The 19533-nt window shown below is 39.2% G+C and overlaps 1 protein-coding gene across 1 annotated transcript; it reads right to left on the minus strand.

Moving 5' to 3' along the window:
• Positions 1-1134: 1134 nt before the first annotated feature.
• Positions 1135-18922, minus strand: ern2 (endoplasmic reticulum to nucleus signaling 2). The gene is given in 24 exon segments (XM_084714967.1): positions 1135-1657; positions 2305-2372; positions 2533-2656; positions 2794-2921; positions 3295-3442; positions 4138-4337; positions 4475-4571; positions 4695-4884; positions 5827-5917; positions 6005-6115; positions 6370-6523; positions 8844-9032; positions 9315-9457; positions 12000-12150; positions 12370-12448; positions 13687-13903; positions 14044-14103; positions 15685-15786; positions 15906-16028; positions 16287-16413; positions 16416-16524; positions 17321-17354; positions 17442-17559; positions 18797-18922. Coding segments are annotated over 24 exon segments (3012 nt in total). The 5' UTR covers positions 18863-18922; the 3' UTR covers positions 1135-1474.
• Between the last annotated feature and the right edge of the window lie 611 nt (positions 18923-19533).

Raw genomic sequence — 19533 nt, forward strand, 5'->3', positions numbered from 1 at the left:
ACATCAAGAATAATTATAGAGAAATAACCAATTTAGTGTCATTTGTTCATCATATAGAGGTGTCAGTATTATATTTAAACTGTTTCATAACCAATATAAAACTCCTTCTAGTACATTTAAGATAATCTTAATCTCTGTCCCTTGTTTCCTGTCTATATTCTATTAATGATCCAATAAAGGCAAAAATACCTTAAAAAAAAATATCTTAAAAAATACCTTCAGAATAATTCCTTCTGTCAAAGAGGTTATGTTTGTTGTTTGTCTGTTAGCAGGACATTTAAAAACTATAAACATATTTCGATTAAATCTGATGGAATGGGCCATGGAACAAGTGATTTGTTTCTGGGCACTTTTGGAAATTATGGACATTTTTGTTTTATTGCAAAAAAACTATTACACCTGAGAGAAAACAGGTGCACTTCTCCTGTACTGAGTTTTAACTGGTTGCTCTGAGGATGAAGGAATCTCCATGCATCAGCCAACCCTGAGCTCAGAGCGGCGCGTTGACATGGAGGACAACTGAGGCGAGATCTGGAGTGATCAGTTATAGATAGATTTTTTTTGCTGCACCTTATTAAAAAAGCTCAGTAAACGTTTGCTGAAGGTCATACCTTTAATGCATTACAGACATTAGAAAAATTACTAATAACCTTATACAGTGCTGTCACTTTACTTAAAGCTCACAAAGTCATGCTACAGTGCAGAGGGGACCCTAATATAGCATTAGCTCGTGGCCTGGGCCTCATCTGTGTAGATACGTTACAGCAGTTATAAGTGGCTGAAGTTATGGTGTTTAAAATGTGCAGGACTCAAATTCTTCCTTTAAACACTGTTGTCACTTTGGCATGGAGGCATAAAGCATTATGAATGCTGGACTTGTAATACATTATGTCCACCACTTATGTAACTTATACTTATATAAGGCTTATATAAAGCCTTAAAAATGCATTATAATATTTTACGAATGTGCTTAGAATGCATTAGAGGTATTACCTTCATAGAAGCTTTTCCTATAACTTGTTCTTCAGATCGTCTCATTAAAGAAACGCAGTGTTTGTTTGTTTCCCCAAAACAAAATCAGGTGAGATTTTAGTAAATGGAAACAATCATCTAATGTCTTCAACACTTAGGTAACTTTTCCTAAATGTATTCATTATGTATATTCTGATGGAGTTACACATTAAGATGGAGTTTAAAAACATTTTTCTATTATGAATAGAACAAATGTGGCCTTTGTGGCGGTATGCACTCTGAGTGCTTTCTAATTTAATTTTTACATAATTTCTTGATCAGCAATTGCACAAAAATAAAAGTAATCTATAAAACAACTCAAGGCATATGAAAACTTTTTCACAGCACTGTGCCCCCCCACCCCACCCCCCGAAAAAAAAGACGGGCTTTACAAAAGCAATAATGGGGCACGTACACCAGTGTATGCGTGTGTATATGTGTGTGTTTACAGAGTGTGTGAGGGCTACTTGGCGTTGGGGGGCAGATAGTAAGGATGAAACAGTCTCTCATGGCTGCAAATGTGCAGAGCAGCGTGTGTGTGCATCAGTAACCGTGGAAACCGCGAGGTGAAGTAGCTGACGAAGCCTTCGGGCAGCTCGCCGAGGGTCTCCTGCACCTCCGGTGGCAACTCGTGGTAGTGATGCTTCTGTAAGATGCAACGTTAACACACAAAAGGTCAAAAAAAAATGTGTCAATGTACGGAGGCAGAGGAGCGCCATAAAAATAAATCTGTAAAAGAGTAAGGAAATAAATGTGGAAATATCAGGACAAATAACTAAATATTAAAGAATAAGTGTAAGCATTTTCATTTATTTGTACTTATTTTTATATAGTTTATTTCATTGTCCCTCATTTTATCCCTTTTCATTTTTCCATTATTTATTTATTTTATTCTATTTTCTGATGAATCCTGCCAGGAATAGCAAAAGCAACAGGGAAAAGAATAAAGAAAAATAAATGAATAAATGTAAATAAATCAGATTGTATAGAAAAATAAAGACAAAAAAAACAGAAGAATTCATAAGCAAAAATAAATAAATAAATTAATATTTATATAAATATATACATAAATGAATAAATAAAAGGCTTATAATTATAATTTTATATTACTTGTCTTAATAATTCCAAATGTATTTATTCTTTCATTTATTCCTCTTTATTCTTTTATTTATTCCACATATATTTTCTTATTCATTTAAAGATTTATTCTTTTTATGGCACTCCAATGACTCCATATCAAAGTGTTTACTTGTATAATTAAATATAAGCATATAAGTGAGATTGCTCGCTGACCTTATTCCTCATGGCTCTCAGCAGATCTCTGACGGAGTTTCCTTTATACGTCCTGAACCTCCTCAAGTCTGGAATGTAAGCAAGAGGAAATAAATAACAGACCAGTGATGGATTTGTTGTCCTGGACATGTGTAAACAGTGTAGTTGTGTGACACTGTGTGTGTGTGTGTGTGTGTGTGTGTGTGTGTGTGTGTGTGTGTGTGTGTGTGTGTGTGTGTGTGTGTGTACCTGTCTGTAGGGGCACAGAGATGTGCATCCTCCAGTTGGTTCGGACCACTGCTCTTCCTGCAGTCTCCAGTCTGACCACAATCGGACTGTCGGCTGGTTCCTTCTCTATGCGGTCGCTCACATCCTATGTACGAACACACACACACACACACACACACACACACACACACACACACACACAAATTAAAAGACACCTGTAGTATCACAAGGGGAGACAGGGAGCTGTTCTGCTGTGTTTCTATGAGAACTGATTTAACACACCTGGAAAAAGAGCAGCTGTTTCTCGGGGCTCCAGAAGAACGGATGTTTGAGCACGCAGGCGGTGGAGGGCCGGGACTCGGCCTCAGTGCTGATCATCTGCTCGATCAGATCCTGCGCTATGACGTCATCTGATTTGAGGGAGAAACAGCTGTCAGGTTTTCATGCATCATACTGTAGATTATCACTGTCCAAAATACTGCTTATCACAACGTCTTAAATTTGCATGTGAACCATAAAGAAACTGAGACAGAGTTCTGCCTAAGAGGCTCAAGTTACAGCAGGAAAATCCTTTGAGCACTGAGCCTATTTGCAGGGAAGTGGGACTGTTGGGTTGTGCTTTGATTCAGCGTGGGCTCATGGTGGTTAATAACTGCATCATTAAACGCAAATCTTCAAAAGTTATGGAAGAATTGAGAAACTAGATTTATTCTGGAGCAAACGATTGATAGCGATTGATAGTCAGGCATGAACTGAGCCAAGAAAGACAAAGACCGTTCTCACCGTGTATATCCTCCATAAAATGTGAGAGTGAATATTCTCCTGACAGGATGTTGACCTGTCGTCTCAATGTGTCGCCAAAAGGGTGCTGCCCCCTGCTGACCACAAAGTAGAACACACAGCCTGCAGAGAACACGTCCACCGCTGCTGTCTGCACAGAGAAGAGGAGGAACACGACATCACCAAAAAATACAAACATTAATTTTATTTATTTAACCTTTATTAAACCAGGAGAGTCCAAAAACACAAAGTTACAAACAGGAAACACAAAGGGAGAGAAAATATTAAAAACAAGCGCTGAAAACTCAAATTTAAAAAAGATACATTTCTTGTAGTCAGTTGTTTAAACAGGAAAATCAAAATTATTGACATCCTGAAGGATCTTTCATTTTGGATTTAAAAGCATTTGACAAGATTTTTCTTTCTTTCTTTAAGTTTCAAGTAGTTCTGTCACGTACTCCATGCAGAGGATACAGAATACACTTTCAATTTTGTGTCTGGACATTTGGGATAGAGAGAATTAAGAAGTTCTGAGAGTGCAAAGAATTCTGTCTGGCACTTTTCTGCATGATCTGTGGGAACACACTGTACTAACACAAAACACCCAAAGACGAAAGAAACCAAAAGAAATTCCTCAATCGTGGATCAGTTTTGGGGTTTATGTGTGTTTTTGGGGTCATAAAATTTTATGTTTTCTAAACAAAAATTTAAAAAAAGGTTTACAAACAAGTAATTATTCATTTCTAGACCACTTGGTCCTCCACCTGGACTCTGGCTAAAATAAGTTAAATGAATGTTAAGAGTAAAACAGTTCTGCTGTCTGTAAAATGTGTGTGTGCATCCTACCGGTTTGTTGCCAGGAGTATCCCGCAAAACTTCAGGAGCTATCCACCCTTCAGTTCCTGGTATTCCCGACCGCAGAGAGAAGCTGCTCCGCCCGTCTGGGATCTTCTTACAGAGTCCAAAGTCGGAGATGAGAGCTCGGACTCGGCCCAGCGCGCCGGGACCAGAGAGGAGGATGTTTCTCGGCTTCAGGTCACGATGGACTAAAGAAGGGATGATGGAGAGCGAATACGACATTTTTAGCTGAGTTAACCAGTACTAAAATGACATCTGTTTCTATGGAAAAGTATTTAGAAACATAAATAGCGCATGCTCTTGTATATGTTTGTGTGTCTCAGACCTATATTGAGTGAGTGGAGGTGTGAGAGGCCACACATGGTCTGTTCCAGCAGACTTATAGGATTCACCTCAGGAAAGCAAGATGGATCCTCCACATACTGCAGAGCATACAGACACACCAGAACATATGTTAGTTTTGTTCATTCAAGGACGAGATGTTGAAGACAAACTGCCTGATAACACTAGTAAAAAGTCAGCTAACGGGGCCCGACAGTACCGACCTGCTGCAGGGTTGCAGTGCACAGCTCGATGGCGATGTAAGTGAAGAGGCGGTCTCTCTCTGTGCAGAAATATCGGATGACGTTCGGGTGTGTGTCAGAGGCTCGGAGGAGCTGCACCTCACGCTCTGCTACCTCAAAACACTCTGGCAGAATTCGCTTCACCGCCACGTTGCGTCCGTCAAATTTGCCCCTGAAGTCACCCCAAAAAAAGTGACATTACACATCGTGCACGGTGCTGTATGCTCCATTTTACAATAAATCACAGGTTTTGTTTGGTTTGCCCAATTCAAAATTGTGTGTAGTTTATGCTGGTTGATGACAATTAGTCACATTAGGAAATCAAAAGTGTAAGTAAGAAAATAAATGATGGTTGAATTTCATTTCCTTACTGGGGCACTTAATCACATTTTTTAATATTTATATGCGTTATATACTATATATTATGTGAAGATTATCTAACATACTCTTTGCAGATGTGTGCAGTTTCAAACAGGGACTTTTAATCTGATGGTGTTCACTGATGCTGCAACACCCAAGATTTAACATTCAACAGCACCTTTCTAAACAAGGTACAAGGTAGATTTAACTATTATTTATTTATCATTTTGTGTACAACATTTGTTTTATGAGTAGCAAAAAGGGAACTACAAATAAATCTCATTATACAATCCCACACAGTGTATTGCTGCCCCAACACAAAAAGAAAAACGCTTTATAATATGAATGCTTTAACAATATACTCTTATATATATACTCTTAATCTTGTGATATCATGTTAAATATGAAAAACATCTTGTTATAACTCTAAACTTTTCAAATAATAACATGATACTGACCTGTTTTTTTTTGTGTGTGGCAGTAATACGCTACTGTAGTAACAAATGTTATATATGACATTTATATACAGTAGATTAGGTGAATAAATAATAGAAAACTATTTATCATGATTAAAATAACAAAACAACAAATAACCAAATGAAGGTGGTAATGAACAAAAGTCTACCTGGATCAATCTTATGATATGCTTTAAAATCTTCAAAGAAATGTAAAAGTACATCTGGTGTGCATTTTATGATCTAAAATACGCAAATCTACTAATATGGTTCTTTGTGTTAAAATGCACAAACTGTACCTGAAGACAAAAGTTCCCGCTGTGCCGTGTCCGAGCACCTCAGACGGCGTGAAGGAGATTTTACCCACGTTCACCTCGTCACTGGTGCCTTCTGCGAGAGAAAGACGCAGACATTAATCATAATGGCCAGGGACAGAAGGACATAATACGTCTAAACACACGCATTTAGGTGTTTTACCTGCTGTGGGTTTGAGTCCAGCAGCGCCATTTATATCGACCTCTGAGGTGCTGCTGCTGCGAGTGTGAGGGCTGGGTGGAGGATCGACAGATGCAGATGCAGGCTGAGAGTCTGGATGTAGAAAAGTAAAGATATACAGTGTGCATGATGTGTCTCTTCCAAGTATGTCACTAACTATTTCTGTAACCTATTTAATTAAGGAATGAATAATATATTTATATTTCTAGGCTTTGGGAAAAATGCTGCTTCAACACGACTTCATGAATTTTAATAATCTCAAGTGCAATGCAAAGAGAAATGATTAATCATTAAACTGGACTACAGCATAATAGAGAACTTGTTTTTTTTTATATATATAAGTTTACCACTGGAGAGGTGTGTGGCAGTAGAAAGGGATGTATCTGAAGAGGCTGAGGTCACTGTCTGAGTGTTGGTCTGCATGTTTGACTGCATACGCTGAAGACGAGATTCAAAAGCCTCCTCCAGCTGCCTTTGAGCCTTCAGCTGCTGGGCTGCACGCTGGAGAAGCACACACAGATACAGATCAGACTAAATGCTGAACAAGAAGACCGAGTTTGAGAGCTCAGCATTGAGAATACTGAAGAGGATGAATAAATGAAACTCCTCTTTGAGAAAGATTATAAGATTCTAAAACTCTTTTGCAACACCATCAATGACAACACAGAAAAAACTACCGTTTGACCCAAATGTCATGAGAGAAAACACTTAAAGCTAAAACACCGCAAAAGAAAAGAGGCATGTAAAGTGCACGTCAACCCACAATTATTATACTGTTAGTATTAAATAATATGCTGAAGTAGATAAGCTGATTAATGCATGACTTTATAAATATTTTTATGTTGACATAATTGTTTGGATTCTAAGTTTCATGGCCACTGATAGCACATCAGAGCATTATTTCATCCCTCTGAAAATCACACTGAATTTGAACTTTTTTTTTTTGCTCTACAAAAAATTTGAGATTATTATTATGCAAATACATGCAGGCAGATGCTCCAAATTCTAATTAGATCACCGAGTCTGCAGGAATAATCTGGTTTAAATCTGATCTATCATGTTTTGTTATGAATCCACCAAGACAACTTAATGTCCTGTTTATGATGTGTACGCATGGCGACAAGCCATAACAGCCACAGTGTTTGTGAATTTTGCTTGTCAGGGTTTTATTTGAAGTACTTTGCTTATTCCTTTTAATAATGAGTCAAATATAAAACACCAGACAAAACGCAGAGCTGTTCCAATTATCTGACGAGAACTCTTATTAGAAAATGTATTTGTGAGGGTTTTTACTTCAAGTGCTTCACACTGAGAGCAGCTTCAAAAGAGCAAACTGAAATTCAGCCACAAAAAGAGGCTGCATTTTAGTGAGAGCTCTCACTTTTCCCTCAAGTGGAAGAACTGTTAAAGGTGCCCTGTGGAGTTTCTTATGAACAAACAAAGTTATATTTATATTTAGTGATACTCGCTGAAACACATTGTGTATCCTTCAGGTCAAACAAACGAAAACACTTTTCCCTCCTCATAACACAGCTGTGAAGCCGATTTTTTTTAAATAAAGGCAAAAGATGAAGGTCAGCTTTATTGTGACATACAACCATAAAAAGTACAATTGTGCCAGATTCAGTCTCCTCTATTCAACTCTACTTCTAAGCCAGCACCATGGTCAGGAATACTGACTGGAGAATCGACCTAGTATACATGTTGATCTGAAGCACCTGGAGAAAAGCCATGCTGGATCAGGGAGAACATGTAAATGCATGACCTTCTTGCTGTGAGGCAAACCACTGCTTCATCCTGCTACCAATCCAGCATCGTTTACATCCACGTTTACTTGCTTTCAAGTCTTCTTCCTCCCTACCTTTGCTGGTGCATATATAATTATTGGAAGAGGTCATACTGCTTGTGCTGTCACTGCTGCACGCTCCACTTGGATGAAACATTAATGCATGTTCCTTAGAGGTTAGTGAATATTTTGGTACATGACAGAACCTCTGAGAAGAGTATGAGATGAAACATTTCCTGTAAAATCAAAACTGTGCTACAGTACTATCAAGACGACTATATAAAAGGAATGTGCTTTAGATCCTGACAGACATGTGTGTAAAAATGTTGCATTTTATTAACACAACAGATGTGTTTTTTCTACCTTACTATAATGTGATCTGGCTAACTTTTTATAGAGGAGTGTTGATACCCAGTTCCTGTACATAAATATAAATTTAATCTTTTTCTTCCCATTTATTACGATGTATTTTTGAGTGTAGATCACATAGATTGTGATATATGTAGTGATTTGTTTCTTGTTTCTTGTATGGCTTATGTAATTTAATGTTTTTTGGTTGTTTATCACCCTGGACGGTTTTCTACCTGTCATGACACCTGTGACCACACAGCTTGCCATCCAACTGAGGCAGAAGATGTATAAATATGGATGTGGTTTCCATTTTTCAAACATTCTGACATGATGAAGATGCAAGCGGGATCAAAACGATGTAACTATTAAACTTTTATGGCATGGAGTCAGCGTGCGGGCTTTACCTTTTTCCTTTTACATGACAGAACCTTCTAACTTAAGCAGAGGAAGATGAAACAGGCTTAGAAAACTGGGTAGCTCCAGGAAATAAACGTTTCTATCACAAAATAACTCTCCAGATGCAATGGCAATCATAGATCAAAGGTACATAACTGTCTGAGAGTATCTGAGAATGGATATTTCCCCCAACGCTCTACTGCAGTTTGTCTCTATTTTGTTCATATCTTTGAGGATAAAACTTGAAAAACTGCATCGCAACAACAGACAGACATAAAACACACTCACAACGGGGTACGTGAGCGCGAAGGCCAGCCATCCTCCCAGCAGCAGCGTCAGAACAGCCAGAGTAAGACGGTCCTGAGTCATGTAAACAGGGAGCACAGCGGCCGGTCTGTCGGTCTGTTCCGATGTCCTCCCATCAACCCTTTCTCTATTAGCATTAGCGTCACTATGGCCATCAGCAACTGTCCGGAACTGAAGGACACAGGAACAATAACAGATTAAAAAAACAGATGGAAAGAGGTTTCACTTGTTTTATCTGTTTGTCATCATTATTGTCTGTAAAGCAGTTTACAAGGAAAGTGATGCGTTAAAGGGGCATTTTGCACTTTATTACATCAATGCTATTGCAATGCAATGTAGGTTTATAATGTGAAGTAATAGCCTGATAAAAAAGGACGATTGTCTAATATCATTCCTGTGATTTACTGACTCTCATGTGTAGTGACAGAAACCTAGTTTGGAGCTGCGACTCACATAGCGCTGGTGGTAGTAGGAGTCAGGAAAGACAGGAGGGGCAGAAGTCCGAGGGGGGATGACTGCCTCACCAGAACGCTGCAGGCTGCCTGGGAAATCCCTCAGCATGGTTGTGTGAGCCACTGGAGGGAGCTCGTGATGACCTGAACCACACAAACACACAGATATTAATGTTTTTAGAGCTGTATGAGTGTTTGTGTCTGTCTCCCAGCACGGGTCAATTTCTTGGCTGCAAGGTAAGTAAGTCCAAGAGATATTTCAGTTTTGAAGGACTTTTGTGACCTTTCTTCTTAAATAGTAACTTTTTTTTTCAACCTGGACCATATTTTCCACTGAGTGCTGCAACCGTCAGCAACACTTGGGGGCTCTGTGTCAAAGTGCATCCGGTGAAAGTGCTTGTTTTGCTACTGACATTATGGAGAGAAAGAGGAAGATTAAAGAGTAAGATCCTTTTTGTTTAACCAAGAACAGCAGATTTATTGCTCTCGCCAAAGCCACCAGACTCCATTTACAGAAGCAGTAATTTCATCTTCGTATCGTCGTTAGGCGTTCAGACTTGACAAACAAAACAAAACTCACCAAAACCTCACCAAAATATTTCCACATCTAACCCAGTAAATAAAGGGTTTATTTCAACCAAACCAGAGCTGGTGATTGTTGGAGCAGTGGAGCAGTGTTTTTGGTGAGTTTTATTTTGTTTCTGCCAAGTTTAACTGAAATTAGTTTTACAATGACGATACAAATTACAGTTTCTGTAAATGGAGTCTGGTGGCTTTGGCAAGGGCATAAATTGTCTGTTTCTGGTTAAACAAAAAGATCTTACTCTGCAACAAAAACATCTATATCTGTAAGGATCATTTCCATTGTGTTGTCAAGGCACAGAATAAAAATCTGAGCCTGTCAGTGGCAAAAACAAGCTCTTTCAGTGGACGTACTTTGACGGTGTGCAGTTGCCCATACATTACATGCAGCCTGTTTTGCTGCAGTGGTCTTCCTAAATACTGGTCCACTTTCAAAGATGTTCAATTAGTCATTTAGACACAAAAACATGGGAGGTTCCAGATCCAGGCTGAAAAGTTACCCTTTAAGCAAGAACTACTTTCAAAAAGTTTTCAGATTTGGACACTTGGGAAAAGTCCACACTGTTTGCATAATAATTCAGTTTTGGGGGATTTATACTTTACCTTAGCAAAAGATAAATTTGTAGATGCTTCTCTGTCTCTGCAAAGTGAGATTTTCCAAGCTTAAATAACTGTGATATTTGCTTGTTTCAGCTCAATACCTTGCTTCTCTGCTTAAAGGTAAGAGGAAAACAAACACCTTCTGCTACAGTGCTTAAATTCCCATCAGTTTTCACTTTAAAGTTTACATTTTTCTCACCTCATGATTACTTTAAATGGTAAAAGTTTCTAATCCAATAGAGTCACAATATATTTAGTCATATATTTATTGATGCTAAGCTATAAAGGTCCTGTAAGCAAGTTATACTCTGTCATCATGTCAGTAAATAAGGACACTACAGACTGTGAAACAACAATGGGAAAAAGAGCAGGACACTGAAATAACTGAAGACATGTGGCTGACAGTCTGGTCAACACAATCGTCCTCCACCAGCTCCTGGACCTGGAGAGACTTCTGTTGGAAAAACTTGATTTGCTTTTTCAGCATTCCCAAACAGACGTCTAAACTAACTGGCACTCAGCTCGGCTGCTGGAGGGAATGTGAAGAAATCATGGCTGGCCATGCTCATGTTTTTTGGCCTTGTCCCTCCATTCAGACTTCCTGGAAGCCTGATGCTGAAACTCTGGGTTTTAGTAAAGCATTCACACCCCTGACAGGTGAAATAAAGATGATACCTACCTCCTAAAGATCTTGCTGGCAGCAAGTCAAAAGGACAAAACACCAGCTTAAGAAGGCAGGCCTTTTTGTCAATATTGTTAAACATTTACATCCTCTACAACAGATGAACAACTTCATAAGACTGAAAAAAAGAACTGGGACAAAACATTTTTTATCGCCTAATTTGTTTTACAAGACAACACAGTGTCTCGATAATTACTCTGTGATTTGGAAAAGCTATTATAGGAATGCACATACTCGTATTAGTTTGCTTTGTTATGGCTGATGCCACATGTAACCACTTCAAGAGGAAGTGAGGCTAGATCAGTGAAAACACCTACACATTTTTCTCGCAAATTCAAATCAAACATCTCAAGCTGACACCAGCCATTTAAACCCACAGAAATTATAATAAATTGGAAACACTGGGGTTCTCCTCCACCAAGAAGCTCTCGAAAATCTTACAGGATTTACAGGATCTGCTTTATAACACCTACCAAATGAGAGAGATGCTGCATTTTCTTTAAAATGAAATTAAAAGAAATACTAAATACATAAAAAATATCTATTTTCCCACCAAAAAAAACTAAAGATGTGTCCATTACACAGAATAAACATAAAATAAATTAGACCATGATAAACATAACTAATGACTTGTTGATTTTTTTGGATAATTTACAGATGGATTAATCCATACAACAGGGGCCCCCTGGTGGCTTGGGGTTCCTATGCAATCATATGGTCCTGCATCCAGTAATGATGGTAAGGTGGCTGTGTAAGCTGTGTGTGTGTGTGTGTGTGTGTGCGTGCGTGCGTGCGTGTGCGTGTGCGTGTGTGTCTGTTTACCTATGAGCAGCCAGTGGTTTTTGCGGCTGTGCGTGCTCCCTGGTGGATAACGCACATCAGTGGACGGTGTGATCTCACACGCCCCTCGCTCTCTGACCGTCACTTCAGCCGTCATCGGACCCTCAATCCGAGCCAGGGTCAGTCCCCGAGGCTGCCATGGCGACAAGAAACACAGACTAATCACATGAGAACTAACGTAATATCACCTTTCTCATTATCAGTTCCTCACTGTGCGATACACCTGATCTGACTGTAATAACTGTTAGAGTTCTGTTAGAGCAGGAGGGCGAATCACCTCACATGTGTGGATATTTGAGGAAACTGGGTGTGTGGATTTAGTTCTACGATTAAAAATAGAATAGACACTCACCACTAATGAGACTCCTTGGTGGACAAGAGAGGTGGAGGCATAGAGGTGGGAGTCTAATTTTCCTACATAGAGAGTTGGTCTTAAAGGAGAAAAAAGAGTCAGGTTATTCCCTCAGACAGTGAAGTTATTTGACTATTAACTGACAAATATGATTAACTGATTTTCATCAAATGGAATGGATCGATTGGTCTCGGGACGGGGAATGAATTCAGTCCAGGGATGAAATGTCAGTCCAGGTGAATCTCCACATTCATTCCACACAGTTTACACTCACAACAGACGTTTGGACTGTTTCCAGCACCCTCCCAGTGAGATTTGGGGATTTCTTCAATACACTAAAGAAAAAAGTTCAGACTAGTTTTATATAAAAATTGTTAGTTTACAGGGACATTAAATCTAGTTTTCATTATACTACTGCTGAAGAAAATACTTGTTTCTGATTGGTTGGCAGGTGTCCCTGAAAACATAAAACCTGACACCTCAAACATCGCTCCAGCCAACAGTTTAACAACCACAATAAATCAGCACTCCAGGTACTGTACATTAAACTACAGCAGTAGTACTTCAGGCTGTGTTGTCAACTAATTCCCCCCTCCTTTTTTTTTAAATGGGTGCCATTTTTAATACAGCTTATCTTTTCCTGTAGTAAGTGGATGAGCAAGTGTGATTATACAGCCAGAGGTATCTTGACAGAGAAAACAGCAGACTCAACAGCTCTTGTTCTGCCTTGTCCATTAAATTTGTAAGTCAGGACACCTGTTATGTTGGGTTTCACCAACTAGGGATAATTTTTAAACCCAATTAAAATGCCTTAAATTTAAATTATACTGCAGCAACTCTCTTAAAATGAAGACAGATTTATATTAAACCTTACTCTAAACCAACATTATGTTTGATTCTGTTACACCAAAACTTTAAAAGTCCAGTTTGAAATGATTCTTTTTTTTCTTTTCTTTTTTAAATTTTGGGTAAGCAAGCATCTCCAGGCTGCTTTCATTCTACTTATTTTTGGTTTATATCACTTTACTTAGATTTACTAAAATGAGATGAGTTTTTAATTGTGCAAACGAGCACTACTAACTTTTAAATCTGGCTTTACTCATTTTAAACCCAGTTACTAAACTCTGATTAGAACTTATCTTAGATAAAATTAATGTTTGTTGCTGCAACCCAGTCATATTTTCTTTCTTAAATTTGAAGTGACAAGAACAATGTCTTTGGTTGTAGAAGCAAACGGGAAAACTGCTGGCCAAGCTTTGTGCAATTACCACTTTAATTAATTACTGTGTGTGTATATATGTATCCAATTTCTCTTACACAAGCTGTGTTTGTGCGCTGGCTTGCTCCTTTACAAACTGATAGCTCCACTTCAGTGTAGAGTGAGCATCTGTCTGGTCGTTGGTAGAGGAGAAGGTGAGGAAGCGTAGCGTTTCCATGGCGAGGGACAGGTGAGGGGCGTGTCTTAGTGAGTCTCCAGAGTACAGGTAGACCCCTATGACGGGCGAGCCATAGTTCTGACTCCACAAGACGTCACCTGGAAAAGACACACACACACACACACACGACAGCCTTATTACAGGGTAGAGGTGAAAATAAAGAAACGCATGAACCCTCACATACACAGAAAGTTAATAAAAAATATTCACATAGTAAAACCCACACACCTCTCCCTACCTGACTCTCTGTCAACTGTCACAACGAGACCATCGCCACTCGACACGAGATGTGCCATCTCTGGAAGGACAACAGGTAGGACAGGTCAGTTCTGGTTGGTCACATCTTTGACTTGTTTCAAGAGATTTCAAGCATTCTTTCACAACATCAGAGGTGAAGTCCTCCTTCATTTCAATGTTCAGTCTTAAACCACTTCATGTGGTGGTTTTCAATATAAATATTAAACTAGAAGTAAGTCAAAGAACGCCAGTGTTCATAAATCTTTTCCAAAGGTTGATTTAAGCAATTTCAATAATTTTCAAGGTGCATTTTCAAGCTTTTCCAGCACTTTACAGCTGTGGTAAATTACCAATTTATACGCATATACTCAAAATGAATTCCTCACTTCTTCATTACATTAAATCAGATGTTATTGTGCTATAAACAAGCAATTATGTTCTGTGATAGAATCCTACAGAAGGTTGACAAGAAAACAAAAATGTGTCAAAATGTGTCACCTGTCTGTAAGTACACTTGGCAAACCAGCTGAGCTAATATCCAACTTATTTATTTAATCTATTCAGTCAGTTTGAGATTGTAATTACAATTTGAAGCTGTTTCAAACACTTTTTCCAAATATCCAAGCACTTTTCCAGCCATGAAGCTACATTAAAATTTAAGTGTTTTCAAGGACCTCAAGGACCTGTTCAGAAAAGTTCTCACAATGTCAGTAAATCCGTTGTAAAATTCAGAATCAGATGTGTATTAAAATATTGACTTGTTCTTGATCTTTTACTTTATTTTACTGGAGTCTTTATTGATTTTTTTTAGATATTCTCCTGACAAACAAACAGGACTGAAACTACTCATTGGTGGGTATTAACAACTAAAGATTTGAGGGTGAACAGGCATTCTTCACCTTTAAAATAGTAATTGGACAACAAATAAATAACTTTTTTTATTGTCTGAACTGTTAAATTCAATGAAGTGATTACACAGAGTCAGACACACTGGATTCATGATCAGCCATGTGACGCATGATGGATGTGTCGAGTCTGAATTTGCATAATCACGAATCAACCTCAACTTTATGCAAATGAGTCCATTCAGCAAACGCAGCGGGCTCACAAATCTCAGATCAAACTGTCAAACTTGGCAGTGCTGATCAAATATACTATTACATTGTCTATTTCTCACCTCAAATATTTTCAGAAACATAGTTTTGTGTACCGTTTAGCGGGAATACTACAAAGTTTGTGACCATGTTGAAAACACCCAAAACCCAACATTGTCCAACTAACACTACATCAGCCACCAGCCAGAGCTTGCGGCTGTCCGGTGAGTCCAGATGTGGCCTTGCCTGATTCTGTGTGTCTGTACTATCTGTTAAGAAAATCTACAAAGGTTTATTTTTTCATTCCATACAGTTTCCTCAAAATGCACCTGTTCAGGTTCAGGTTCGGGTTAGACATGTTTTTCTGAACATGTTTTCAGCTTTTAATTATCTAACACATCACACATCAGGTTCTGCAAGGCTCTCATCAGTTCATCTTTACACCAGTGCTGTCAAGCTAATTAACCTGTCATATTGATCTGTGTAACTGAGCATTCAGGGATGTGTGTGTGTGTGTGTGTGTGTGAGAGAGAGAGAGAGAGACGTACTGTAGTCTTGTTTCTCATCGTAAGGTGGAGCAGAGTAATCATTGTACGTAGCGTTCCACCGCAGCTCCTGTGTCTTGGTGTCAAACATGGTGACCACATATTCTGGAAACAAACAGTTGCAGAGTTCTTAAAACAGTAAAACAAGATGCATGAAAATACCTCAGTCATGTGCGTGTGTGTGTGTGTGTAGATGTGTGTGTGCGTGCACCTGTGTGACATACCTGTGCGTCCAATGTAGAGCAGAGGAGTGTTGGGGCAGATGGATTCAGATGAGGAGGTGGTTAAACTGGTTTGCTTCTCACCTGTCTCAGGATCCACCACGAACCACACATCCTGCTTTTTACCTTCACACACACAAACACACACCAACACACACACACAAAGACAGAGACATAAATATTAGCCAACGGGATTGAATTATGTCAAATATTTACAGTATTTGTCTTGTTTATGACTGTAATTGTCTGTTTGATAACTGTTGCACATGATTAATTAGGTCTCGTATTTCTCTGCATATCTCAGTCACACACACACACACACACACACACACACACACACACACACACACACACACACACACACACACACACACAATCTCTCACCTGTATAGAGAATGCCATCAGAGCTCCTGCAGGGAGCTGACTGAACCAGCTCTGGGATGGTGAACGGCAGTTTCTGCAAATGAATGCAAACAATGAGAACATAACATGAAAGCTAACACACAAAAACAGACACACACATGCACACACACAAATTGTCTTCTTTACCATCAGCCCCTCCTTGTGTTTGCCGCCCAGGACATACAGACTGCCATCGTTGGGATCTGGGAGAAAACCGGGCCTACAAAAACAAAATCCATCCATCAGTCCATTGATTAGATGAGGTGTGTGTGTAGGGCAGGATATCTGTTCCCAATACTTTTTCCAATGGCTTCCAAAAAACTTAATACAGTGTTTCTCAAATGGGGGTACTAGTACCCTGAATGTTAATTTTAAAAAATATCAGTCGTATATGATTCCTAAAATAGGTATACTATGATCAATTCAATAAAAAATGTAAACGTCACTTTTTGTTTATTCAATATTCCTATTTTCAATGCAATTGTTAACTTCTGTAAATGTCAACTCCCGAAAAAACCTCACAAAAGAAGAAAGCAGAAAATACAATCATGCATCACAGTATTGAAAGGCAGATAAAAATCAAGAATATGGATTTATGATTGTAATGTAGCAGTAAGAAAACTGAGTTAACAAAACACTGTCAGTATCAGGAAGAACGTGCTTTAAAGGAATTTACCTCAGTGAGATCAAACTGATCGTGGATCATTGTATTGTACCTCTTAATACAGGGATTTTTTCCTAGTAAAAATGTTTTGCTCTGGTCAGTGGGTACTTGGCTGAAAAAAAGTTTCAACCACTAATTTCGTAGATTGTTTTCCTTTAAAAAAGCAGCTGTACAAAGGCTTGTCCTAAATAAAATACTGTAACATTTTAATTTAAACCAAGATCCACAAATGAGTAAAAAAGTCTACAAATGTGACAACTTTTGATACATGAGTTATATAGTGAGCTGTAAACACATTACTCAAACACTCACTGCTATGCGTTGTGTGTATGTGTGTATGTGTGTTACTCACTCTGTGAGGTAGACAGGTACTTGTATAATGGGGTCTGAAAGAGATCAAAGAACAGTTTCATGAGAAATCTATAAAAAGACATCAAAATTAGGAAATAGGATTGATATTTTTGTGTATGAACCTTCTCTTAGGGTCCACTTGATGTCTCCTGACTGTTTGGAGACAGCATGCAGACTACCGTCCAGTGTTGAGACAAACAGGAGGGATTCTGGGAGGATGACTGCTTTGACTACTCCAATCTGATTGGTCACCATAGATAGAAAGAAAGAAAGTGATAGATCAGAGACAAATACTATCCTCAGTTTACAACCAGCCAAAAATAATTTGAACACATAATAATAAAAACTTCCACAAACACTGCAGCAAGTTTTGTGAACTGTTGCTGTCGTTGAGCTTCCAATGAAATACAACCACAAAGAGCGTCAGTCACCTGTATATTTATGCACTGTGCTGATCTCTGCGCATAGACACAGTTACTATACATACAAATATCTATAAAAACATTAATTAGAAAATGTTACAGTGCTTAAATCAAATATTACAATATCAGAATAAAAAATGTCTCATTACCATTACAGACGGTCAAAATATCTACCATGATATTACAAGGGTAATTATTTTATTTTATTATGTTTCCGATTTTATTTTTAAAAGGACTGCTACTAGCTGATTCATTGTTTTTGTTTCGGCATTAAATATACATAATTCAAACATTTATTGACAAAGAATATTCGTGCAAATTTCCATGCTTTGACAATCTCATTTGGCATGGTACTTTTAATTGTTGTTTTTCTCCACGCTTGCTTTGGGAAACTGAACTGAATTTGATTTAATTACACTGAACTGAATTAAACTGAAATGATAGAGAGAGAGACTTGAGGGCAGCTGTCTGACAGGGGGTTCAGTCACCGTGTCATGTATCTTTCAGCATAGCTTGCCCGCAGCATGTGTGTCCATATGTGTGCCAGGGGGGTGTGAGTCGGTGAGAGTGGGTGTGTCAGGTCTGCCAGGGGTTGACGGTCCAGTCCCGCAGTGACTTTCTCCTGCTTTAACAACCTTTCTGTGTTCCTCATTTACCAGGATATCCTTATTCCCCCTCCCAACACCATTATACAGTTTACTGAGTGTGTTTAACCGCTCCCATATTTACCCACTGAGGGGTGGCAACAGCACTAAACAGCACTCTGAGGTACAACATGGCTAACACTGAGTCAAGACGCTCGCGCGCGCGCGCAGACGCCACACGCACTAACACACACACACACACACACACACACAGGCAGGCAGTATTAACTTTCTACAGGCAATTTAGACCAAACGTCCGATCATATCATGGCACTTTACTGGAGCCTGAAATAGACACAGGAGCGCGGTGGGATGCCAGTTGCGGTCCCCGCTGCGCATAAATAGCAAACACACACCAGTATTAACAACAACAACAGACACAGCGGCACAGTTTGACGTTAAAAAGTTCACCTGAAGTAGACTTCCGTCCCAGGAGAGCAGGAGGAGAGACAGCAGCAGTTGTCCCAGAGCCCCCATGACCCCCCGCAGCACTTTGTTTCGCGTCTGTGAACAAACGGAGGACTGAAGCTTATTGAACTAACAACAGAGGTCGAACTCTCTCTCCATTTCCAGCGCGTCCGTCCATCTGTCAGAAGTTAGAGCCGACCGTTAAACATGGCGACAGCCGCGCGGATATGTAACAAACACGGTGAAACATAAGCTAGCAGCACCGCTTTAAATCCATAATAAGACCAACGCGGCCGTTCTTGTCACTATTCCATATTTCCGTGTTGCGACGGAACCGGTGACGTCACGAGCGAACTGTCAAGCGGAGTGGTGGGCGGGGGCTGCTGCGGTCCCCGCGCAGAGTGACGGGAGGCTCGGCCAATAGGAGCAGATATGTGGAGCAGAATGGGCGGAGCCGTGGAAACGGCTGGAACACGTGGAAAGAGACAGCAGGACAGTTGTGAACACAACAATACGATGCAACAGAGCGGCTTTTTGTGCAATAGAAAGTAGTGGAGGGCGCCATTGTTTGTTACTCTCTCTCACTTGACTAATGGATATAGTATATTATGATGTATTTCTGTGACATATTTTAGTATATTCTCAGTGTATTATATCATAGACCAGGCCTATTTAATCACTAATAAGGGCCATATTTGAAAAAAGTACATTTCCAAGTCTAACTTCTAAAGTTAGGAATT

The sequence above is a fragment of the Lutjanus erythropterus genome, chromosome 3 (genome assembly GCF_056507025.1).
Source record: "Lutjanus erythropterus isolate fLutEry1 chromosome 3, fLutEry1.hap2, whole genome shotgun sequence".
NCBI lineage: Eukaryota > Metazoa > Chordata > Actinopteri > Lutjaniformes > Lutjanidae > Lutjanus > Lutjanus erythropterus.